This window comes from Dermacentor silvarum, chromosome 1 (assembly GCF_013339745.2).
Source record: "Dermacentor silvarum isolate Dsil-2018 chromosome 1, BIME_Dsil_1.4, whole genome shotgun sequence".
NCBI lineage: Eukaryota > Metazoa > Arthropoda > Arachnida > Ixodida > Ixodidae > Dermacentor > Dermacentor silvarum.
Window position 1 is genome coordinate 153,620,892 of NC_051154.1, and position 26,603 is coordinate 153,647,494.

The window sequence follows — 26,603 nt, forward strand, 5'->3', positions numbered from 1 at the left end:
AGAGGGAATGACATTACGTCAAGTTAATGGAGACACTTTTTTTTATAACGTCGTCGCACATCTGTTTTAAGGTATTGCCATTGCTACTTTTTAGTAACGCGGCAATGCAAAGAGCACGCGGAGAAAGTATTCCCTCCAGAAACAAACGCCAATCACAAGCTTGCTGAAAGGCCCCAGACATGCTCTCAACAATGCGCCTAATTTTAGGACAAGAAACAATCGCGCAGTCGCAGATGTGCTAGAAGGCTCCTACGAAGGACAGATGTGCGGTGTGCGCGTAGAAGAAGGCAAAACAGTGGTTCATCGCTGGCTTCTCTGATCAGACCCACAGTGTGAAGAGCTACTACCTACTGTTTTTGTAGGCTAACGGAATGTGATTCTATCTCACCTGAGAGTATACTGTGGAGGTTACTGCCACTTAAGGCTTTTGCGTAGGAAGTGCATCCTAAAGAACTTTGCGTTAATATTCGTAAGTAGTCGAAAAACTTATTGTGTTCATGAGCATACATGTAGGCTGTAAGCACAAAGAGATGCAAATGGACGAGATAGAAATTTCAAATGAAACATAGAGAAAGCCTTGACAAGCCACTCAGTGCTTTATTCAATGTACTGCTTCGTTTTTAGTTCCCCTATAGCTTTCTCTGTAGCCTGTTTTTGTGACTGTTGTTTTCTATGCTTGAGCCTTGCATGCGGCAGCACGTTCGAGTGTGCAGAGTAATATTTGCACGCATGTCTATCCATACGCCTTTTATATTTTTCCTAACATTTAAAACAGCTGTTAGTGACTGAATGCACCGCATCTCTTTTTTGCGGTAGTTATCTACTGAACATGAAGGATATTTGGCCTTTTGCTCGATGCGTGTCTTCCTGTGTGCGTGTTTGTGTGTGTTCGTGCACGAACACGTGTGTGTTTTTGGCAAGGTACTCTTTTATAAAATATTGACCGAATTACACAGATGTTAACCCGTGTGAAGCAAGGGCACGCATGTCTTATTTGCACCAACTGGATCCTAGTTCACGTGACCGTGCGCGCTCCCAAGGTGCGAGCGACACCGTTGACGTCTTCAAACTCTGTCTTACGCGGACCATCTTCTAGTGAGTTTGAGCAGTCATTACTGTGGCGTAATCTCTTATGACTTGAATTTGATTAAGAACAAGAAATACGTTTTTACTAGGTTTCACTAGGTTGAGTTAGGGCTTGGCCATGTTAGTGAACAAAATACCGAAAGCTTTGATATATTTCCTGGAACTTCGAAGTTAGGAAAGGGTTGGCATTGGCATGCTGATTGAAAAATTACTCAAGCACAGTGCATTGTCGCGTGACTTTTTTTTTTCTTTTTCGAACGGCGTAGCTCAAATTGCTTTGTCCCCCACATTCTGCATCGCCTCTTGCAGTGCGCGTTAGCATGGTGCAGGATGCGAGCAGTTGGGGGTGCTACTGAATGCCCTAGAGTGTCTAATCTTTATTGCACCTACCTAAGCATGAACTGGTTCACTTCAATGTGGAAAATCTGTTCCGGCTAAGTGCGAAAAATTAAGTGAAATTCATGCTTGCCAGAGGGAGTTTTCCAGATAGAGTAAGCGTATAACAAGCATTACTGCTACCTTTCCAAGTCACATGAAAACACACATACACACACATAAAGGGGCATGGAACAGCATATCTAACATACGCCAATTATCAGCTGTCCACTCTTATTAAGTTTGTTACGATACGAATTAGAATCGTGACGCATCCTTTTTTAAATACTCGTCGAGCTTTTGTGACAAAAGTACATCCTGTCATGGAATGGTCCTCAAAGCTCCTATATTCGTGCGCTGGTTTGGTCAATTCTCCTAAGTTCATTCCGAATTCCCATCTTTTCATTTTTTTTTCTTTTCGATGTAAAGTTCTTTTGTCATTTACCTCAATATTGCCTCGCTAAGTTAGCTACTGCTAGCTTTGGTTATGTCTTACACAGTAATGTTAAGGTTGAGGAACCTAAATTTAGGGAGATATGTGCATTGTGAGCTGAAACTAGAACACGACATATATAACGCATACAGACCCGCTGCGGTAGCACAGCGGTTATGGCGTTGCACTGCTGAGCTCGAGGTCATGGGTTCGATCCCGGCCGTGGTTTTTACACATAAAATCCCTGAATTTATTTAATTTAATTTCAACGCATAAATATCCAATACTTCAAATCTTGATAGCCCAGCGATACGTCTTGTAAGCGGCGGTTGCGCCTTGAACCACTGTAAAACACACCCAGGCTGATAAAGAAAGCTGTCAGTAGCAGCCTATTTCATGCCCTCTGCAAGTGATGACAAATTACCCGTGTATACCGTTACCCGACCGAACTCATCGCGTGTAAATTTCCTAATCACAATCCATCACGTAATTTTTCACCATCCTCTACTGCATTTCTTTCCCTTGGTAGTCATTATACAGGTTATCGTATTTCAACATTACATGGCCGTCCAACTCTACTTCTGCTTCTTAATATCCACTGGAAACACGCATGCTCTCTACTGCAATGCTGCTCTCTTCCTGTCTCTAAATGTTAAAGTTACACCTATAATTTTCCGTTTCATGGCTCGTTGCGCAATCCTTAGTTTCTTATCATGTTTCTTTGTTATCCTCCAAGATGCATTCAAGGTTAGTACAGACAGAACGCAATGATCGTAATTTTTCTTTTGAGTGGATAACGGTTAGGTGCCGTTGATGTCTAGAAATTGCTCGACGTATACGCTACAACTGTTTTATTTATCTGGAGATTTCCTTCGTACTATCCGTGTCCACTGTTTGACCTAGGTGAATAGATAAACGTAGGGTACTCTTGTGCAATTTCAAAAGGCTAGCTACATCCTACAATTTTTTGTTCCCTTGCCAGGCTTGTTGAACATTATCTTAATTTTTACATATTAATCATGAATCCTACACTTGACGTTGCTTGTTAAAGTCATGAATGAAGTCATCTTCAACGTTGCTGAAGAGGACAGTGTCATCTGTAAACCGTAGGTCTCATTGGTCCCTACTGTTAACCTTTTAAATCAAGCCTCTTGAATACGTCTTGGAAGCATTCACTCAATATGTTATAGATAATGTGCCTCCTTCCCTGGTACGCTTAGTGACCGGTATTTTCCCGCTTTTATATGAAAAATTATATTCCTTTTGAATCTCTGAAGATACTTTCTAAAATACTGGCGTATGCTTCTTCTAATCCTTGGATGCGTAATGCCTCTTATGAGTGCTCGTATCTCTACTGAAGTGAACATCTTTTTTTAATTTATGAAGGTCATTTAGAGGCGCGTTTATATTTCACAGATTTCTCAATTACCTGGCTCATGACATAAATGTGACACATTACTGTATATTCCTTTCTAAAGCCGGCTTAACCCTTTAACTGGCAGCTCAACGATATTGTTGACCTAACAAAAGTATCTGCAAAAACTAGACAAATCCAAATATTAGGCAAAGAAGTATCTCATATTTGGTAAGGGCTTTTAATGGAAATTGACATATGCGAACTCCTTTATGGACCTAAAGTGGTAATCTCGTTTGGAGCTTTTTACAACAGAAAACTTGACAAAACGCGATGGTGCCTTACTAATAAATTTAGTACTTGCAAAAACATGTGTTGAACTTATCAGTGACGCAATTTATATCGCAGTGAACTTTTATTACAGCGATACTCTGATACCATCGTCGTCCTTGCCACAATTTATGGTCGCCATCGTCGCGTCATACTGGCCTTTGGCAGCCTCGTCACTCTATGGCTTCGTCCACATCCAGCTTGCATGGGACGACATGGTTCGCATGGCTTTAGTTTTGACAGGGTTTGGTAGCACCGTGTACCTTTAGCTCTACGGTTAATGTCCGCTCAAACCGGCATCCCAACAACTTGCACCCAGCTGCATAGCGGGGACACTGTAGTGCCCGTTCGCACAACACTCATTCCCCCTTACCCTTCCCACAGTGCAGGGTAGCAAATCATAATCGCTTCTGGGTGCATAGTAAAGCATAGTAGCCTTAACCTTAGAATACATGAGTATGTTGCACATGGTAACCTTAACTATGGTTTTAATTTTAAGCATAAGAATGCGGATATCCGTCGGCCTTCCTTAATGTAGTCAGTAACCAATTTTTCATATGTTCACAGGACCTAAAGCTTGTGATAATGTCCGTGAGACTACCAAGACGTAAGTAATTCTTTTTCTTTTTTTTTCAACAGTAACCCTTGGTTTCCTTGTTTATTTGGCTTTGCCTCTGCAGATGCTTTTGTTTAAACGGTTTAGACGCAAACTAAGAAAATTAGGGAATGCGGAAGCTGCGGCACAAACTACCAGCTGGTTTTTAAAACACTGTTAGCATAACGCGTCTACCGGAGCTAACGACTTTTTAGCTTGCATATCAAGTACGCACATCTAGGGTGTTTTGTTTTTGCTGCAGGTACGTATTACCGTCTATACATCTTGAAGGAAGTGCATCGTAGTTTGTGGACAAGTACGCAAAAATGCTTTCAGCCCTATGTCCCGAAACATAAGTGACCTCATTTTCTTTAACATGACATCGTAGACAGTACTAAGGTGGAGTAGCTTCGTCTCTCTTTTTTTTAATGTTGCAGAAAGCAACAAAACGAGCCGTGTGTATTTTGATAATGAGCTGATAGTTACGTTACGTTTTTACGCTGTTCATTTCGCAGACCAGGCGCTCTTAGAAACGACGTTTTATCATTACGCTCATTTAGTTATATGATTCTGTCACGCAAAAACAAACAACAACGACTGCTTTAGCGTATGAGCCGTCATTAGTTACAGAACGTAATCCGAGGGCACAAAATCCGTTTAGTTCAGCCGCCCGTTGGCAGGGCCATTCAGCGGGTCGCCTGTTCTTGCCGGTGAGGAGCGCCTGGGGCTGTGTCTCTTCCCAGCAACAGTAGCGCAGTCAAAGTGGTGCGTGTCTCCTTAGTGAGCTAAGAGACCTGATTGCAAGCGCGTCTTGCCGAAAAGAGCTTCGGGCCCCTGATCTAGCAGCCGATTGCAGAACCCCTGAAAGTGGCGTCATTTCTTGCACGAGCCCTTGTGGATTACATTAATTTGCGCTCTCTCTCCGGCAACGTCTACCGATCTACGCGAGTCAACGGCCGGCGACGCGCCACCGTCACTGCAATGAACGAGCAATCGTCGCCGCAAAAAAGTGGCCGCAAGTCGTCCATCGGCCAGATATATCGGTCAAAGGAAGTGGGCCTTGAAAGCTTATCAGGTTGGCTTATTTGTCGAACACAGGCTAAGCGTTGGCGCACTGGTAAGCTTCCCGCTTCTTGGACACTTGCAATTCGCTCTCTTTAGCGTACACATCGATTAGTTCATGTATTTTTTTGCGAGATATACGCATAAGACACGTGATAAAAACGTTTCTGTCAGCATCTTTAAATAGTAGACAGTTTGCTCCAGTAGGGCGGTATTTTATGAGTTAAGTGCGCCGATACAGTGAGAGAGGAGAGGAGAGAAACAATTTTTATTTGGATCTGCCAATTTGACCTTGGCCGTGAAGGCCTGGCCAAGCCTGCTTCACCCAGAAATTTAGCATGAGCAAATGAGGAATACCTGTACGGCAATATGGGACTTTCGACAACACAATGCTTTTAAAGGGAAGCTTACTTTTGGAACCCTAGCTCCCGGACTTTCCTCACTATGGCTACTTGGTTCTTTTAGGTACTGCTGCCGCCTTGCCGTATAGCTCACAATTAAAACAAAAAGAAGTACGTGCCCCCGATGCTGGGATCAAGCCTCTTTATCCCAGCCAAGCAACCCCACGCTCTAACAATTAAGCCGCAATTGCACGTATACTTCTATTGTGCCAAGTATACTTCTATCCTACTTGTATCGTTGAACGCCGCGTGTGTCCTTTACGTAGCACGGGTGCATGAGCTCACATGCGCCAGTTTTCTTGACGGTAAAGACGCAGGAAAGTAAAGGGGGTAAATTTATAGCATTTTGTTGACCGCTTCACGAAAGCTCGCTTCACATAGATTGCAAGATATGCGTTGGATCTGTTTAATTTTTTTCCAACCTGAAAAGCATGCCAAGTTTTTGTCAGAATGACATGGTCAGAGTAGTTTTTACTTGGTTCACCACAATTGTATGCATACGTCAGCTTAGAATAGTACTAATGGCGACATGCCCCACTTTTTGTTGCTTTTCTAGCGAGCAGTGCTTTTTATAGAGCTAAATAAAATAAAACTTAAATCCACGTCTATAACTCAAGAACCCGTTCATATTTTTCAGCATTGTACTGTTTAGATTGCAATTCTTTAATTGTGCATGTTTTCACTGTCCGGCACTTACAAAAATGTACTAGTGAAATTTTCTGTGCGATATACTTTCAATTTGGAGCGAGTGTGAAGGAACCGATGATAATTGGAACCAACACTGCCAAAACATAAACTGCTCTAACATAACATTTCGTATAAAACTCACACTTGTTATATAGGGACCGACTAAAGGCGGGATGGTAGTAACCTAAAACAATCGGCTTTTACGGAAAGCAGCATGCCTTTAGGGAGGGTAGTCGTAATCACATCTGTTAGAAACAAGAGTAATATTTCTATATTTTATCTGCTCGATGGGAATGGCAGCTAAATATGTATATACAAATATTTTACGAACAGTGTTGTCGTAGAAAGCAGTCGTTTTGCAAAAATCTACAAGGATAAAGCATTCACATCAGCACCTTAAGATCAATACGTGCGGCCACATGAACAGATTCCGAATAAATGAAATTAGAAAATGCTCCGTTACAATTTTCATCGACACTGTGGCATGCACAGCCATTAACATATAGACTAAGTCAGACTATATATTGCGTACACAGAGGAACTGTAAACAGTACATTGCAAGCAATAAATTATTAGGGATATTCGAATAACGATACGGCCGCCGGCCAGTTGACCTCTATGCTTTGTTAGACAAGTTCGTGGCAAACTACAACTCTCCGCCCCCCTAGTTTTCCGGTCCATCTACATTGGCACCAACCAAAGGGGGGGGGGGGGGGGGGGGCATGACGCAAATAGAGATTGGTTGAATACGGCTTGCGAATACACGCAAAATTGCCGCGCGACTGGCCACTCGGGACATTTTGCATGTATTCGCGGGCATCTTTCACGCTCGGAAAAACACTTTAATGTGGCACGTATTGAGCAAAAGTACGCTGCATCGGTAGTTTCTCATGTTGCTATACAACTTTCTCATTGACACTTTTCATCTAAATATAATAATTGAGAATTGGTATAGAATTTAGAATAATTGAGACGGCTACTCCTTTTCGTATAACAGAAACAACAATATAAAAATATAGGCAGTAAAAAAAATGAAAAGAAACAACGTCACAGGGCCAGAAATCCACAGAACACAGTCCTATACACCCGCAAACATATTAATATAAAAGGCAAAGGCAAGTCACACCACAATGAGTTTGTAAACAGTCACAAACACGCACAAGCGGCCGCGATGTAGACTGTGATGAGCATGTAAACAGATGAGACTACACAGAATAGAAAAGAGTATAACACGTGATAAACAAGCGCTGATAATTACAAATAATAGAAGCAAGTTGTTGTTACACTGTGTGGCTATTCAGTGCGATATCTATAGTAACTGGATGCCTGTGTCCTCGAAAAAATGTTCGAGTGCGTTCAATGCTTTTCACTGAGCGATTTTCGATGGCCATGGGCCCAGCAATTTTGCGAGAGAGAAAGGTCGGTAAGGATCTATGGAGTGTAGCTCTTGTTCCAGTTGCCGTCTTTGCGTCGCATATGGCTCTACCAAATGGCTCTACCAGATGGCCTCTACCAATTTAAGGTTATGCCGTTTGGTTTATGCAATGCCCCCGCCACGTTCGAACGGATGATGGACTCTCTGCTTCAAGGTTTCAAATGGTCAACTTGCCTTTGTTACCTCGACGACGCCCTTGTGTTTTCTCCTACGTTTGAGACGCACCTTGAGCGCGTCAAATCAAATCAAATCAAATCATTTTTATTTTTTCCAAAAATACACATTGGAATGGATGCTAGGACAAAAAGCTGGTTCAAACAGCTTGACGAGGCCCTAGCAACCTATGATGTGGCAGTAGTTTCGACATGTCACATTTCGTTGTTAACAAAGGAACGTAAAAACACATACATATTATAAAGGATAACAAAAAAGTTGAATATTTACAAAGTACTATAGTAATTATACATTAGTGAGCATATGTCAGTAAAGCAGACAATGATGACAAAGCTATCAATTAAAAAAAAGAAGGAAAAAAAAGAAAGGAAAAGCACAACAAAACGATCAGAAATGATATGTTTTTACAAGGTACTCTTATTATACAACAGTGAAAGTTACACACTAATATAAGTAAAGCAAAACAAGGATAACAAATAACCGTTTGATTACACCAGGAATACTAGTGATTGAAAAACAGGAAAACAAAAACAAATAGTCAGAGGAAATGTGCATCAATAAAATGTTGTCTTATTTCGCTTAAAGTGTAATGATTAATGTCGGTATACTTATTTAATATAAAGGGTAAGTTGTGTTCCAACATCTGCAATTTATAATTTGTGCGGAAGCTTGGGAGGAACCATGTAGGATCACTCCTAGTGTTAACCCGTTTATTGTGAAATTGTAGTGATGCGAGTCCTGTTAGAAATTCCCTAAATGCAGTAGATGAGAAGCGGAAGGAACGTAAAATGCGTAATTCATACATACATGTTACAGGAACAATACTGTATGTGCGAAAAGCATACTCTGTATGCGAGAGGTAGGGGAGATTCGCTATGTAACGAACTACCCTCTTTTGAAGTGACGCAACTATCCTTCACGTCTTCCGCAAGGCTGGGCTCCAATTAAACTCATCGGAGTGCCACTTCGGGCGCCGGCAGATTACAGTGCTCGGCTATCTCGTCGATGCTTCCGGAGTACAACCCGACCCGGAGAAGATTCGAGCAGTAACAGCTTTTCCTGTACCTCAGTCTGTCAAAGACCTCAGGAGTTTTGTGGGGCTCTGCTCTTATTTCAGACGGTTTGTGAAAGATTTCGCAGCAATCGCCCGACCACTCACTGAACTTCTGAAGAAATGACGTGCCTTTTACGTGGGGTTCCCCTCAGGCTGTCGCATTTTCACACCTTATCACGATTCTGACCAATCCACTGATCTTGGCCCACTTTGACCCGTCCGCACCTACAGAGGTCCGAACCGATGCCAGTGGTTATGGGATCGGCGCAGTCTTAGCGCAACGGCAACACGGGCACGACCGTGTTACAGCCTACGCTAGCCGGCTCCTGACAACTGCAGAGCGCAACTATTCGATTACCGAGCGCGAATGTCTTGCTCTCGTCTGGGCTGTTTCAAAGTTCCGCCCATATTTATATGGCAAGCCCTTCTCAGTAATCACAGACCATCATGCGCTGTGTTGGCTTTCGTCGCTCAAGGATCCTACTGGCAGGCTCGGTCGTTGGGCTCTCCGACTACAAGAATATCCCTATACAGTGACGTACAAGTCGGGACGCCAACACCAGGACGCAGATTGCCTCTCTCGCTACCCAGTCGAAGACCCGACCTCTACGTCTGAACCTGACACCGACGCCTGCGTTCTCTCTGTTTTCCCACTGGTCCATGTCGCCGACGAGCAGCGCCGTGACCCGTCCTTGCGTATCACCATTGACCGCCTGGAATCGTCACTTGCCGACAGCTCCCTTCGCTTATTCACACTTCAAGATGGCGTACTCTACCGCCACAACGTTCACCCCGACGGCCCAGCATTACTCCTTGTGATCCCTAAACACTTTCGCTCGGCTGTTCTCCACGAACTTCACGACCTCCCCACTGCCGGTCACCTCGGTGTGTCACGTACCTACGAGCGGATCCACCGACGCTTCTTTTGGCCAGGGCTTGCTCGCTCCGTTCGAAGATACGTAGCTGCGTGTGAGAAATGCCAGCGACGCAAGACACCGTCGACGCTCCCTGCTGGGTGCCTTCAACCAATTGGCATTCCCGCGGAACCATTCTTTCGGGTTGGTTTAGATTTACTTGGTCCTTTTCCTCTTTCTACCTCTGGGAACAGGTGGATCGCTGTGGCCACAGATTACGCCACGCGCTACGCCATCACCCGAACGCCCCCTACAAGCTGCGCCACAGCTGTTGCCGATTTTTTTCTATGCGACGTGATTTTATTACATGGAGCTCCGCGACAACTTCTCACAGAGCGTGGCCGGACATTCCTGTCAAAAGTTATCGTGGACATCCTGCAGTCCTGTGCCACGAGGCACAAGCTATCCACGTCATACCATCCGCAAACAAATGACCTCACGGAGCGTCTTAATCGCACTCTCACGGACATGCTCGCGAAGTATGTCTCTTCCGACCACACTGACTGGGACCTCGCTCTACCGTTTGTCACCTTTGCGTATAATTCCTCGCGCCACGACACAGCCGGTTATTGGCCCTTTTTCTTCCTGTTCGGCCGAGAACCAGCACTGCCCCTCGACACAACCATCCCTGTTCACGCAGCACCCACCAGTGAATATGCACTTGATGCCGTCGCCCACGCTGCCCACGCAAGGGCAATTGCCCGTGACCGCCTTCTGCACTCCCAAGAGAGTCAAAGGCGTTTGTACGACCAGAGACACCGAGACGTGCACTTCCCGCCTGGTTCTTTGGTGCTTCTATGGTCTCCGGCGCGTGAGGTGGGCCTGTCAGAAAAAAGTTGCAGTGGTTTAGCTCGGCTATGCCAGGATATACGTAGCGTTAGCAAAGGTTCAGCTGATTATTCTTAGCTTTCCTGGTTGTCTAGATTATCAAGGATTAGCTTGATTGTCATGCTTACTGCTGCTCCAATGACACACACGCGGTATACGTATTATGTGGCACATGTATTCATTCCTCCTACGCTCAACCGCTAATTGCCAGGCAACTACTTCGGGATCCGATGAGTCAAGCTTCTCCGTTCTTCTGCGCTGTTGAGCAGCATTTGCGCTCTCCTTCTCCATGGCTATACCACACTGGCAAACGCCAGTCAGAAGCGCAGCGGCTCCAGCGCAGTGTCAGACGGCTACTGCACAGCGAGCGCGCGCCGGCGCCAGTGCGTCTACCACGGCTACGACGTCACTCCTATGGAATGCGCAGACCGGCGGCGGTGAGTCGCGCGCGGCGGCGGCGGAGTGCGCGAGAGGTGCCGGCTCCGGTGGCTCCGGTGCGCAAGCCGTGTGACATCACTGATCCTTGCGCATGCGCAGCACGGCTCTTGATGTGCCGCGCGAAACGGGCTTGGCTAGGCCAGTGTAGCTAACGCTACAAAAACTGCTGTCTCGTTACACAGGCCCCCACCGATTGCTTCGTGCCGTGACTCCCGTCACCTACGAGATCACCCCTGACGCCCCATCTGCTTTCCAGTCCAGTGATATCGTGCACGTTACACGACTGAAGCAGTATCCCCCTCCCAGTGATGGCATTTAGGCGCTCCGGGACGTCGCTTCTGCCGCCGGGGGATTATGCTACACGAGTGTGGTATTTGGTTGTTTGAACGAGGCGCGCGGGCGCCATCACTCGAGAAAAGAAGAGAAAGAAGGTGCTGGGCTCGCGCTGTGAATCTAACCGGTCAGCGCTGCAACCGCTATTGTAAATACAACCTGTAAATAGTTGGTAGTCTTACTGACTCGTCCTTCGCGTAACAATATTTACATTTAGCTGGTATTTGAGTTCAGGGTCCACTTCATAAAGAATTGATTCCTTAGTATTTTCCTTAAACCAGGTTGACATACACAAGTCTTTCTTTAGTACTCTTAATATTTGTTACGTGTCCATTGGTGGTAAATAGATTAGATGGATTTCTGCATCTTTATGGGCGAATTTTGCAACGAGTCCGCTAATTCTTTGCCTGTTAATATACCAGCATGACCCGGAACCCACTGTTATATCACTTCGTTGTTTCCTTCAGTAGCCTGAGTTAAACTGTTTAGAACTGCGTATGTTGATCGTGCGTGTGGTTGGCTGTAATCAATATTTTCAAGAGCCGGTAAGGCGTTAAATATTTTAAACATGTTAAAGTCGATAAGGAGTCCAAAATTTATGGATTAATTGAGACCTATTATCCTATTAGGCTGAATGCAAAAAATTATCTGAGTATCTCCAAGTGACGGCAAACAACATTACCTTGGTCCTGTCCAGCTACGTAGCAATTGCATATTTTTAACGTTTGGCCCAATTTAACTGAAAAACCCTGTATATGTAGATGATGCACAACCATTTTTATGCCACGGGGAAACAAAGGAATTGAAATAACACAACAAAATTTCAAAAGCGGTTGATCGATTCAAAATTACGATATAAAAAGGGCGCTTTCGCTCGGGGGCTCCTATCTAAATAGATGACAAAGTAGAAATCGTTTTGCTCGGAAACCACTGTATCATTATGACGTTTGTTGCATTTGAAAGAAAAAGTTGCAATCTGGTGACTTTTGGAAGCGGACTTTTTATTTAGACCATCGATTTTTTAATAAATATTTTTGAAAATAACAAAATTAAAAAAAAAACGAGACTGTCAAGTTTACAACTCCATTACTCAGCAATGAGAAATGATGTGACAATACTGTAAATTGCATCTAATAGTACATCTAAAGCGTACAAAATTGTGGATTATACATGGATCTCGAGTAAATCAATTTAATTGGAGTAGAACTTTTGCAAAAGCCTTGTAAACATTGCAACATATTCACGTAAGCTGTAAATTCATATGTCAAATTTGTGCGCTTTGGGTTTTCTAACAGGTGCAGTTTACAGAACCACGATATCTGTTCTTTGGTGCAGAGTTATGCATTTCTAAACTTCGTGGTTCCCTTTTTTTTCTGACCAACAAATTTCTGGCAATTTCTGTAAATATTGTAAGCCCGAAATCAAAACTCCGTTTCTGACAGTTCCTATATTTAACTTTTTCTCTCAAATGCAACCAATTTCATTAAAATAGGTCAGGGAGCTATCTCAGAAAAGCATTGCTGCGCTTTACATGTATTTCAATAGGTGGCATCGGAGTTGGGACCACGCTAAAGCTTCCTCTTAAAAAGTATTCGATGTGTGTTCGGAACTTCGAATTTTCGCACACGCCTATAAATTATGCATAAGACTGAACACCTTCCAACGTACACAATGCGTATCATTATGATGCATGGGACGCATTCTGCAGCAATTTTTTTTTCTTCTCGTGCGCTTGCATTTATTTACGGCATATGCACATTTCTATGTAACATATCCTCCGTGGAAAACAGTTTACCGCAAATGCGAAACACACCAATGCCACATGAGCTACGAACACAATATACAGGTTTATAGTAATACACAGTAAGCACACTGATAATTTACGCTAGCATTTCTTCACAACCGACTTTATTACCTCCGATGAAGAAAAAAAAAGGCGCATTTCGCCGCATTGAAAGCGCGTCCGACGTACGCGAGCCAACCGAAAGGTCGGCAAGAAAGGACTATCATGCATATAGCGCCAGTCTCGACAACAGCTGCTAGATCTTAAATAACCATTTCTGCATCTATCCCGAGAAATAGCCGGGCAGTATGCGGTCGGCACTCGTTTGTTTTGCTGCCAGCAGATGGTTCATGTGCCTGCTGTTCAGCTTCCAGCCGTAGCTTAAGATATGTCAAGATGTTTGTCGTTACAGCGCAGAGAATTGCAACAAATGTAGCACGGTAATCATTTCGCAAAAAATAAACTAAAATAAATAAATACATAGTGACGTCATTACTTCGAAATTCGTTGTTTGTCTTGCAACTACAGCTACAAGTCTATACTAACTCTAGCTGTTGTCACTTTCTCCTTCTCTTTCTAGCCTCCATGGCAGTCATCGTTTTCGCAGTGTCCGCTAGCGTGGTACAGATGACAACCGCTAAAATCTTCAGTTTAAGCAAAGGGGGTGACAAGGAGGATGTCAAGAAGGACAGCGTAAGCGGGTTACGTTTTCTACCAAGCACGAGCACATTCAACTTCTCACAACGGCACTGACCGACAACGCTGGCGTCAATTCTGGCAAAAGACCCGCTTAAAGAGACGCTAAAGAGCAAAAGTAAATTAGTTTAGACCAGTAAAGTATTCTTCGAAATGCTCCATTTTGATTTATTTGATTGTTAAAGGTTGATGCTTACAAAATTAAGGTCAAACTTTCCTTTTTTTTAAATTTCGCGATAAAATTTCACCGCTGTACGTCGGTGTGACATTGCGAATTTCTTTTGTATTTGGGCAGTTTTGTGGCACAGGAGAAGTTCTGAAAACTTTCTAGGTTGAGTCTGTGGTTGTTTTAGAATGTAATGTAGACCTTCTTTACCGAAATACAGTTAACTTGAGCTGAGCAGACGTTGTCAAAAGTTTATGACGTCAAGGCAAGTTGTGCGGGAACTTCAGGGACCCGTCTTTTGTTGTTGCATTTTATCTGCCTTACCATTAAGTCTCCTGTCACAGTGAGCGTGAAATTTTTGTTGTTGCAGAAGCGCGATTCAATGGTACAGCTTTACTTACTTTTGCTCTTTAGCGTCTCTTTAAATGGACACGGCAACCCATTTAGCCGAATCGACAATGTCTGCGAGGACTGGTGGCACAACGTTCTTTTCTGACCACATTAGGGAACACTGTAGCCGTATAACAGTCACTTAATTTTCCGTGGACACGTGCTCACTGTCAAACGCACAGTGATCATATGCCGGAACCACGAAACGGAATGAATAGGGAAGGGTGGGTGGAGGGTAAGGGTAGTCCTCAGAACAGAAGCAGGGTGCTTTAAACAGATGCTGTGCGTGAAGTAAATTGTTTTATGGATGGAAGTTTCCATTTTGTAAAACTATTCCCTCCTTGCATATTTAAAAAAGTGATTTGGTTTAACAGAGCTCAAAACAATGCACTGCTTTAGCTGCACGTATACGTGTTACCGTGCTGCATATCTGCAGTTATTTCTTACGCTGCTGTGGAGTGGCCTGCCGAATACTGAAATTCAAAATCGAATTGTATGCCATTAAATTTAGAATATCAGTACACGTGCACATAGCTAAACAAAATCAAATGGTGATGGCAACGAATCGAATCAATTTGGGAAACGTATCGAATAACTTTTCAATTCACGACCTCGTTTTTAGTGTGCTTGCGAGCTAAGCATTCTTTTTAAGGCGAATACATATTAAGCGAGCGTTTTATTTCTTTCGTCCTCACTAGGAGACATGTGAAATTAAGAACTATTATATTGAAGCAACCGCTAGAGCGATTTGAGCGCATTTTATTGCCTTTAAAACATTATTAAAATTTCAGTGACTACTATAGCCTGATTTTTTACAACCTCAAATACTTTGTAACAGTTGAGCAATTTAAGAACATTTAATTAATATTAGAGCAACGTGTCTAAATTCTGCTACTCTTCACCGAATGTAGATAGTGCAGTTTAGCAAAAAGCAACTAAACTGATAGTTTGCTTAATCTGAACAAAGTTACTGTATTAGCTTACTGATAACGCAAAATGCATATTCTGTGTGGGTTTTCCAGAGATCCTATTCACGAAATAGAGACACGCATCCTACAGAGTCATATGTAATATATCAGTTCCAATCTGCCTTAAAAGCTTGAGCAGGCAATATCCGCATTCGTGGCACATTTTCAAGTGCCATGCCATAATTTTTGTGAAGTTTGACGATTTTTATAAATTACTGGAAAATAATTTAAGAGCTAAGTGAAGATTCTGCTTCAAACTGTCACATAACTTGGATGTCTTATAAAGGCAGTACAGAGTACAAAGGGTACAAGAGGGTACAGAGGGTACAAGACCTGTCTAGAACACGAAAGCTGCGTGCTTGCGACTACGCGTGCGACATCTAGCGATGAAGCCTGGTTCGAGGCCGGCTTGATAAGAGCATTGGCGCCTACATTTACGGGAACCCCTATCTACTGTAGCACTGTTTGTCGCCTCATGTTTTGACACCTGGGGTGCTATTCAAGACATGATCGAAATCCGCCATATTGTTGAATTCGCAATTTTGTCAGCCCTGATTGACGCGCAGGGCTGTTACGGCCTCCCTGATTAGCTTAAAATGCCGCAATTACAGCATTTTGGCTGAACTTGAGAGTGTTTAGAACATAGAGTTTCTCACTATATCCTAGAGGGAAAACTGGCGCTGCGGCGCTGTGGTATCCATGGGAATGCCGGTATATTGTGACTTCGGATTGGCATCGTTCTCAGAGAGCCAGAAAGCCTTGAAGACGCGCCTGGCTAGCACCATTTCGTCTGTCACAATGACTCATTTCCTGCTAAAACAGCACGTATTGAGCTGCCTTAGCTTTATTATTACACAAAACATGTTTTGTGTGTAATTTTGAGGACTTACTATTGGATGTACAATTATAACAAACGTAAAAAGTATCAGTTGGCCGCTAAAGTTGGAGGGCAGACGACAAGATTTTCGCTCGCTTCGGAACAACTTGTCGTCTGTTCTTGTCTTTCTTCGCTTGATTCTGCATTGTGGGTGAGTAAACTTTATTGAGAGATGTAATATGGGTGAATGAAAGCCTTTTATGTAAATTTCATTTTAATAGTGCGTTATTTTCGTAGCCATATCCACGTTTTAGACGAAGCCTCGTACAGCATCAGCCAACACAAGCCTCACAGACACATATCTTGTCATTCCCATGACGGCACATCGCCCTTTAAGAAACTCGCACAGACGGTGGCGCAGGTTACCCTCTAGGTGTTAAAGTGAGAAACTCTATGGTTTAGAATAAAACACATGCTTCCGCCGTCAGAATTACTGTCTGCAGTGTCGCGCCACGAAACAAAAGCGTAGATTATGTGATTAAGAACGCGCTTTCAATTTTTGTGCGGAATAGGCTCTGAACTCAGCTATAATTACGCCATCGTTCTGTCAACCGGCACATCTGTATCGCGTGCACCACGCCTCTGATTCTGAGCATGCGAAACAGGTGAGCAATGGGTATAGGTGGCTTTCACTGACGTCATCGTAGCCGCCATGCTGGTGCACCGGCACGGTGCAAAGCTGTGTCCATGACGTCACGTGAAAGCAATCAATAGTGCTTTTTGTTTAGTTATTTACTTTTTATTTTTATTGTTAGTATTATTATTACCTTATTTTTATTCATTTTTTTGCGTGAGGCTAGAGAATAGGTAGCGATTTTGAGTTGTGCATCATCGAGTCTCGTCTACAAGAAATCACAACATACAATAAACGGTACACGCATAACCGAGGCCATGAACTATCACCGATACGTGAACTCTCATCGATACTTCTCGATGGAGAGAGATATAATATTTTAATGTTACAAAAGCAGAGATGCCAGCCGGAGGAGCTTGGTCTCGGGCCTGCTACTGTGCTTATGGGAAAGGGGAAGCAAAAGGTGAGAGAGGAACTGCGGTTGACGTTGGTAGTGTACAGTGAACTATGTAGACGTGCGATACACATACATGTTCTGCGCACACACCTTGCCCACGTCACAATACGCAGGCGCCTGTCATGTAGTTCTAGAGCCTGGAGGTGCTCTCCGTTAAGAATGCCAACAGCCCTCTCGTTGCTCGCAGTATACTTTTATTGCTGCTCCATGGCCGCAAAAGGGGTCTATCTCCGGAAGGGGTATCGTATGCCCTTCGCCGTACCGAAACCTAGATAATTCAAAGTAGAAAAATTATATTTTTTGTTAAAAATTGAACTCTGGGGTTTTACGTGCTTAAACCACGATATGTTTATGAGGCACGCCGTAGTAGAGAACTCCGACCTAGTTATGACTCAACCACATGGGGTTCTTTAACGTGCACCTAAATCTAAGCAGACGAGAATATTTGCATTTCACTCCCATCGAATTGTGGATTGAACCCGCCAGGATTGAACCCGCGACCTCAAGCTCAACAGTGAAACGCCATAGCCACTGGACTACCGCGGCGGGTAACGAATACAAGGATAAAACAGTACCAACATTATGAAACAGGGTTTAGAAGAGCCATATCTAAAATAAGATCAAGTGTTATGAATGCGTATAAGTTCTTGAAACTTAGCTATATCTGTTTCTATGGCGATGTTTGATGGAAGGTCATGCCTATTGAGTATTGTGCGTTGCATAAGTGATCTCGCTTAAAGGGATGCGCTACACATTCAATGTTTTATTTGTCTGGATGGGTCTTGGCGCTGAAAAACGACTGCCGATTGAACGAAGAAGCCCTCACGAAGCGATGCGTTATGATAACGCTTGTGAAATAGTGATAAACGCAAAAGTTAGCGCCGTAATGATAAATATTTGATGCCGCATGTTTTTTAAACGCTGTAATGCTCGTGGGGCGCGAATGACCGGAAAAAATAAAACGAACCGCAAGGTTCTACAATGATTCTGTATCATTAATAATATATGTGTGTATTTTTGTTCGAATTAGTGTTGTGTATATGGCGTGCTTGCGAATGCTTAAGTTGTCTAAGGTTTCGTCTGAGAAAGTCGAGTGAGTGGTTAGTTGCGGCAAAAGCGAGGTTAATGTGGTAGTTATATGTTAAATCAGGTTGCAAATGCACACCAAGGCATTCAGAGCTATCAGTGAGTTATGCGGTACTGTTGTTTAGCATGTAGTACGACCTACTTTACGACTGCGGTGTGTAGAGGACATTGTTTTTGTTTAAAAAGGAGGGCTTTTGGCGTCATCAGCCAAGAGGAGCGCTCCACGTGTTCACTGCATCCAGGGCAGATTGGAAGGCTAGCCGGTCGCTGTCAGAAATAAATGACAATATAATACACAGTCGTCTGGAAAAAGCCGTATCTTAGTGCTTACAGACTAAGTACGTAAAAGATATAATAAACCAGGGAATTCATAAATAACTTAGGCCCGTGGATACAAATTTGGATAGCTTGTTATCCAAGTGCGTATAGCAATACGCCCAACACACGGAAATGCTTATATGTATACGCCGCTATGTATGTGTTGAACCACACAAATAATGAAGCATGGTTTAACTGGCGAGGAAGTATTTGGGTGCGGTATAACTATTTCTTAGACATGCAAAAAAAGAGTAGTTACGTGTATGTGCGTGCATGTGTATGTATGTGTGTACGCGCGCGTGCGTGTTCGTGCATTTGTCTACCTTGCAGGGTGTGCACGGGTAGTACTCATGAACTGACCGCGCCATAACGAGTTTCTGAGGTCATCGAGTTCGACGATGGTCCAAGAAAAGAAACCTTTTAACCAGAACTGCTCTGAGCTGGGAGCTATCTGACATAGTGCTGAGTATAACAACTCTTTGTGAGCAAGGAAAAACGCATGTGACTGAAACTTGCTTGCAGGCTCCAGTAACGAATACCAGTCACACGGGAAGGGTAATGAGGCAAAAAAACGTGTTTACTATATTAACAGCGTCTCTCAAACATCAGACATTGAGTCTTGTACACCAAATAACCACCTAAATAATTTATACCTAACAAATAACCATGCTGTCCCCAACAACAACAAAAAATGTCTTCAAAACAATAGTGTTTCTGTACATATATCCTTCGCTTCGTAAATTATGTTTTTCTGTTCATTCCTTGGACAGATATGGCCCCTCAAGTTTCCGCTCAAAACTATTTCGCTGATCAAAGACATGCGCTGCTACAGGGGTGTGGGCTGTTTCCGCAAGGACGATAAGTACCGGCTGACGCATCCGCTCTCGCTCCCCAAGAGGCCCAGGTACGTGAGGACTAAGTTCTACATCTACTCTCGTAACAACACGAGCGGTCGGAGATTGCGAACGAGATTTCTTCGGCGAGACGGGAAGGCCTTTTTCCAGGAACTTAAGGATCTCATCATCCTCGCACATGGCTACACCCAAAATGTCAACAGCAGCTGGCTGCACGATCTCAAGGAGGTTCTGCTGCAGGAGGTACGCCAGACAGCTCTCGTTTCAGTGTTCGCATGCTTTCGGCCTTCACTTCCTTTTCACTACCGCATTAACCTGAATTAATGTCTGTCAGTGCGCGTGTTTGTATGTGTGTGTGTCTTTGCCTACGCACGTTAGTGTAGTTCTGTGCAGGCGCGTACGGGCTCTTGAACTAACACAGCCTGTCAGAGTAATCAATACGTGATTGACAGATGTGTTTCCCACAAACTGCTCCAGAAAGCCATATATTTCTGGTTGACAACCGAAAGCACTTTTGCACACAAAGCTTAAGGTTCTTTCGCATGTGCATACAGATATATACTTAACATAATACAGTATATTTATTATACATATATAAATTTAACATATTTGAGGACGCATGGTGCATTATGTTTGGATAAAGGCTGCGGCGCATTGCTTGCTGTGGTTCTGTTCCTAAGCAGGTGCATTGGAACACACGAACAGGTCTTAACGCTGTGCACGCCATAACGTTTTAGATGCTATTTCATGATTTACTAGAACATGGTCAAACGGGTACCTAAATGCCCCATGAGCGCGTTAAGGGGTCCAAGCCTATTTAATGTTTGAGAATAACTGATTTTGCACAGTGAACCATGAGCCCCCCCCCCCCCCCCCCCCGAAAAAAAATGACCACGGGAATGAGAAACCTCTGAGAAACATTGCTTGCTGTTTCAGACTGGTCTTCACAATTAATTTCAATCTTTACACTCCATGGATCTTCTATTTCTATACCTATAAGCCAGGCAAACCTTGCATTCGCTGCCTCTCGTACGAGTTGGCTGGTGTGCTGGCAGGGCAAGCATTTATGTCTGTACGGAATCGTAATGTATGAACAAATGAATACGCTGGAGTACAGACGTCCTTCTGTTGGTAAGGAATTTTGAACTTTGCAATGATCAGCGACGAAAACAGTAAAGAACTGATTAAGCGACTGAGGGTGAAAACGTGGACTTTGTCGGCAACCTAGCTGATTTTCTTACGAGACAACGTGCGTTAGAGACTTCTTGAGTATAGACTACATCAATATAAACTATAGTTACCTACAAGTAAAATCAATTCGGCAAACCGAAAGACGAAGCACCTGTCAACAGACTTATGATTCTGTCAAAAGTTGGTGGCACCAAAATCAGTTGGGACACTGAAAAATAGTGCCCCTTGCATAATAGCATTGTGGTGATCAACAATACAAAATGTGGCCGCACTGAGTTGCATTTGACTCGGTGATCACTGACCGGGCTTGTTGGATATGTTGTTGTTTTCTATATTGTCAGCCCCCACCAAATTTCTTCGTTCTTCATACACGAGGTTGTTAAAAGAACAGCTTGTTTTTAAACTCATCGAGCCGCTAAGCTTTCTTGACTGAGTAGTCATCGTCACGCGCCATCATTTCATTAGGGCACTTAAATCATGGGCTACCAGCGCTGACACTTAATGCGCCAACAGCAGCGCTGTAACACAGCCTAGCGAGCGGAGGAAACAGTTTTCCGCAGTTCATGCTACCGATTTCGCATCAACAAATTCACCGCTCATGACCACGGATGAAGCTTGGCTGGTTGAGCAAACGTTGATACAGGTTCACTAACGTGGTTATTTGGGTACGTTGGTATGACATGATTGAAGCTTTTAGCGCACAAGACAAGGACGAGAAGTAGACATGAAACACACGATCGCTGTATGTTTCATGTCTACTTCTCGTCTTCGTCTTGTTGTGCAATAAAAGCTTCAGTCATACTGATACAGGCTATATGTGCTGGCGCGCGTCTGTTATCATTCAAAATGGCATGCCATTCATGGCCTCCCGACGGGATGGTGTCAGCATATTTCAGTTGCACACACAAACTACCGTAGCACCTCCTGGCCAGCGCTGGTTCTCCGTATGTACTCTACATATTTGCGAACGCTGTTCAACCTAACACTCATTGGACTCGCCGACATCCTTCCATGCACCGTTAGGCTCTCCATCTATGCCGACGACATTTGTATTTGAACGTCGGGTGTGACACGACTTCAGCTTCGCGCGCGTATTCAGAAGGCAGGCACTTTAACATCATCCTACCTTCGAGAACAAGGACTTCGAATATCATGTGAAAATTATGCAGTGGTGGCATTTATCAGGAAACCAATGTCTCCATACGTGATATCCGTAGACGGACAGCTGATCTCGTACAGCACAAGTCACATATTTTTCCGGGTGGTTATTGACAGAAATCTCTCCTGGACCTACCATGTGAATTATGTGAGAAAGCGTATGATGGGAATTTGGCATGTGTTTAGGTTCTTAGCAGTAATGACCTGGGGAGTGTCAGTACAATCTATGCTGAAACTGTACAGGGTCCTCTTTATTGGATTTCTGCGGTACAGCCTACCGGTCTTCTCCAACGCCTGCAGAACTAACCTGTATATAATCTAAGTCATCCAAGCCCTAAAGATATGTCTTGGTCTACCGCGGAGCGCATCAACGACAGAAGTTATTGCAATCGCTCAAGATTACCCTATTAGAGCGCACAATGCCATTGAAACAATGCATGTGCACATACGACACTTCGCCCGGAGACCTACCCACCACCTCGCGAGCCTCCCTGTAGAAAGGCCCCTCATGACATTCAGTGCAATTGTATTCACGCACCGTGCCTCTGTTACGTCAGGGTACGCACCTGCGGCAAGACCTTCGATTCCTCCATGGTGTGTGAGCCGTACTCAAGTGAACCTCACAATCCCAGGATTTCAGAAAAAGTCGGACTGCTCTGAAGCAACTTTGTTTACTCCTCTTGTATGAGAAATACAGCGAATGCACACACGTCTATAGACCTACACCACGGCGCTACGTCACGAAAATGCGGTGGCGCTGTGGTCGGAATTTAGTTTCGCTTGGTAGGCACTCCGCTGCCGAGCCGCCGCCCGAGTCGCGCCTACCACAGCAGCCGCTGGGTTTCGCGGGTGGTTGTGCGGTTCCATCTGTGAGGTCTTTATTCTATGATTTTAGAATTAAAGAAACGCAGTATGTGGACGAGCTGAGTTGCGTCGAAATATACGCAAGAGGCTAAAGTTTTCCTAGGTTTCCTGTTGATGAAAACCGTCGCAAGCAATATGGGCCGCCGCAGTAAAAAGCGAAAGTTGAATTCTGCTACCAGATCATCCATTATGCGCAAAGCATTTCGTTACCGTTAAGCTTCTCTTTTATTTTGATTGGCGTGCATTAGCCAACCTATATACACGATCTTAGGATCGTTATTAGCGTGTCATTACATTTTCTTGCCGCACTGTGGGAAAGCTAGATTAGGATTAGCCTTGAATGTATGTCGAGCGAGCAGATGCCCCACAAAGCACGTCACATTCGAATTCGTTTTCATCTCAAAGAATTGAGCCACCAGCAGTGTAGACATCCTATCCCACGTTCACATACACGGGCAGCACGGTCACTGCTGCGTTTATTGCAGTGCGGATGTCATAAACACGCCTAAACGTGTCAAATAAATTTCGAGCGCGAAATAAAATGTACGGTATTAGTGCAGAGTTGGAGCGATCGGACGGCCGTGGCCTACAGGTCAGACTGCGCGGTCCTACATGGCCGGCGTCGCCGTCGCGATGTACCTCGCCGGTCCCATCACCGAAGCGATCGCTTCTGTCGCCGCTCACGGCGACGTAGAAATCGGCGACAGCTTGTTTTTAACATGAAATAGTTCTTAATAAAAAATATCTCGAATTGGCGCGTGTTTCGTAAAGCAGCGCCCTGTACTAAACCACTGGCGCCATCGGGAGCAACGGTCCGATGGCATTTCGTCTCGCGGACGGAAACCCAAGCACCGGCCGTCTCGGCGAGGCGGCACGGCTGGCTTGCAAGTATACTATGTTTCGTTCGCTAATCGCACCCAAGACACCGTTTGATATTCGTTTGCTATTCGCACCAATTCATTTAAGCGCACGTTAATCGTGTTGTCAAACATAAGCGCACTATGATGAGTTGCAGGCCAGATCGCAAGCGCTGTCGGCCGTCACTGCGGCGGTCAGCGAGCTAGGCCTACCGTCTCGTTCGGCCGTGTTCCGATGGGGGCGAAATGGAAGAACGTTTCCCTGGGTGCACGTTAAAGAACCCCACGCAGTCAAAATTACACCGGCGCCCCCACTAACACGTGTGCTTCATTATGAAATCGTGTTTTTATTCCTATCCCATTAAAAAAAAGCGCCATCCTCGCGTGCAAGCGGGGGCGGCGAAAGTGGGTGGAGCCTACGCGACGTCGCTATAGGGGCTAAAATATATCGACGGTGCCTACCACTGTTTACAAACATGGTGTAGGTCTATACTGACGGCTCAACTACACCAACCAGTTCCGGCGGCGCTGTAGTTATACCAAAAATGGGAATAACTCAACGATTCAAGATATCCCATGTCATTACGTCTACAGGTGCAGAGCTCGCGGCTCTCCGCGGTGCGCTTCATTGGATAAATACAGAGAGCGCTGGAAAATGGGCAGTCTTCTGCAATTCAAGGCCGGCCTTACAATCTGTACAATCGTTACTCCGACATGGAACTCACGATCATCTGAAGTGCGAAATCACGGAACTTATCCATCACTTGAAGGGAAAAGGCCATGATATCTCACTTCAATGGATACCACACCATTGCGGTATCATTGGAAATGATGACGCAGATAAGGCAGCTCGGACGTCAAACCAAGAAGACCGCCGCGTCCCCATTCCTCTCTCACGGACCGGCGCTGCGAGACAGCTTCGCTTCTAGCATGCACACTTTCGTTAGCTGAGTGAAATACTGCACATCCAAGGCGCACCAGAGTGCACAGACTAAGCCCTTCGCTGCAACTCGGACCTCCGGCTGGACTGCACCGACCCGAGGCGTCTCTTCTGTGTCGCTTTGTGGTTGGGAGTTGCCTTTACGAAAGCTCATTCAGCACTAATTGGAATGGCTGACAGTCCGGCATGTGATGTCTGCGGATGCGAGAACAACATTGGTCACTTATTGTGCCGCTGTCCTCAATTTGAAGCAGAAAGACAATCTATGCTCAACGCATTAAAGAAACTAGATAATCGTCCTCTGAGTGAACAGACTATGCTAGAACACCATCTCTACTGATCATCGGCTCAGAAGGCAATGAAGGCACTTTTGTGCTTTCTGAGGGCGCCTGGTTTGTACGAGCGCCTTTGACTCTGCAGTACGGTCCGTGCGCTTCAACATACCCCCACCCTCTCTACCTCTCCCTTCTCTCTTCCCCTTCTCTCTTCCCCCGCGTAGGGTAGCCAACCGGACTCTTGACTGGTTAACATCCCTGCCTTCCTTCTATCCCTCTCTCTCTTTGTGAGCTATTGCTTATATGCGCATTAAACACATTAAAACAACACATTAGCAAGCAACACATTAAAAGTCTTCATAAATTTATCCAGCCTACATGAACAAGTAGCCAGTGGAAAAGTTGTCCTCAATACATGACGTGCCTTTAGTGGCAGGAGCAAACGTAGCTTAGCATTTTTGGGGGACGTTATGACGTTATGAAGCTTGCGGCCCTTTATACGAAATGCCTCACAACTTCAAGTGTACCAGAGAGCTGGAAGAACGCCAACATTATACTTATCCATAAGAAGGGAGACGTTAAAGAATTGAAGAATTACAGACCCATTAGCTTGCTTTCAGTATTGTATAAAATATTCACCAAGATAATTTCCAATAGAATCAGGACAACACTTGACTTCAGTCAACCAAGAGAACAGGCTGGCTTCAGAAAGGGATATTCTACGATGGACCATATCCATGCCATCAATCAGGTAATCGAGAAATCTGCGGAGTACAATCAACCTCTCTATATGGCTTTCATAGATTATGAAAAGGCATTCGATTCAGTAGAGATATCAGCAGTCATAGAGGCATTGCGTAATCAAGGAGTGGAGGAGGCATACGTGAATATCTTGGCAAATATCTACAAGGATTCCACAGCTACCTTGGTTCTCCACAAGAAAAGTAGAAAGATACCTATCAAGAAAGGGGTCAGGCAAGGAGACACAATCTCTCCAATGCTATTCACTGCATGCTTAGAAGAAGTATTCAAGCTCTTAGACTGGGAAGAATTAGGAGTGAGGATCGATGGCGAATATCTCAGCAACCTTCGGTTTGCAGATGACATTGTCCTATTGAGCAACAATGGAGAGGAATTACAACAAATGATGGAGGACCTTCATCGAGAAAGTGCAAGAATTGGGTTGAAGATGAATATGCAGAAGACAAAGATAATGTTCAATAGCCTGGCAAGCGAACAAGAATTCAGGATCGCCAGTCAGCCTCTAGAATCTGTAAAGGAATATGTTTATCTAGGTCAATTACTCACAGGGGACCCTGATCATGAGAAAGAAATTTACAGAAGAATAAAATTAGGTTGGAGTGCATACGGCAGGCATTGCCAAATCCTGACTGGGAGCTTACCACTGTCGTTGAAAAGAAAAGTGTACAATCATTGCATTCTACCGGTGCTAACATACGGGGCAGAAACTTGGAGGTTAACAAAGAAGCTCGAGAACAAGTTAAGGACCGCACAAAGAGCAATGGAACGAAAAATCTTAGGAGTAACGTTAAGAGACAAGAAGAGAGCGGTGTGGATCAGAGAACAAACGGGGGTAGACGATATTCTAGTTGACATTAAGCGGAAGAAATGGAGCTGGGCAGGCCATGT

At 44.4% G+C, this 26,603-nt stretch overlaps 1 protein-coding gene across 3 annotated transcripts in view; it reads left to right on the top strand.

Annotated features, from left to right (window-relative positions):
• The first annotated feature begins 261 nt into the window (after positions 1-261).
• The window catches only part of LOC119436260 (phospholipase A1-like), a 32,459-nt gene continuing 6,117 nt past the window's right edge, over positions 262-26,603 (top strand). Inside the window, exons 1-5 of one of the 3 annotated variants that reach the window (XM_049656607.1) lie at positions 262-469; positions 3,673-3,796; positions 4,146-4,185; positions 13,863-13,975; positions 19,585-19,911. In XM_049656607.1, coding sequence (XP_049512564.1) covers positions 3,710-3,796; positions 4,146-4,185; positions 13,863-13,975; positions 19,585-19,911 — 567 coding nt within the window. In that variant the 5' untranslated portion in view covers positions 262-469; positions 3,673-3,709. The remainder of the gene's footprint in view (positions 470-3,672; positions 3,797-4,145; positions 4,186-13,862; positions 13,976-19,584; positions 19,912-26,603) is intronic. The other 2 variants (XM_037703054.2, XM_037703056.2) reach the window with 2 other exon arrangements.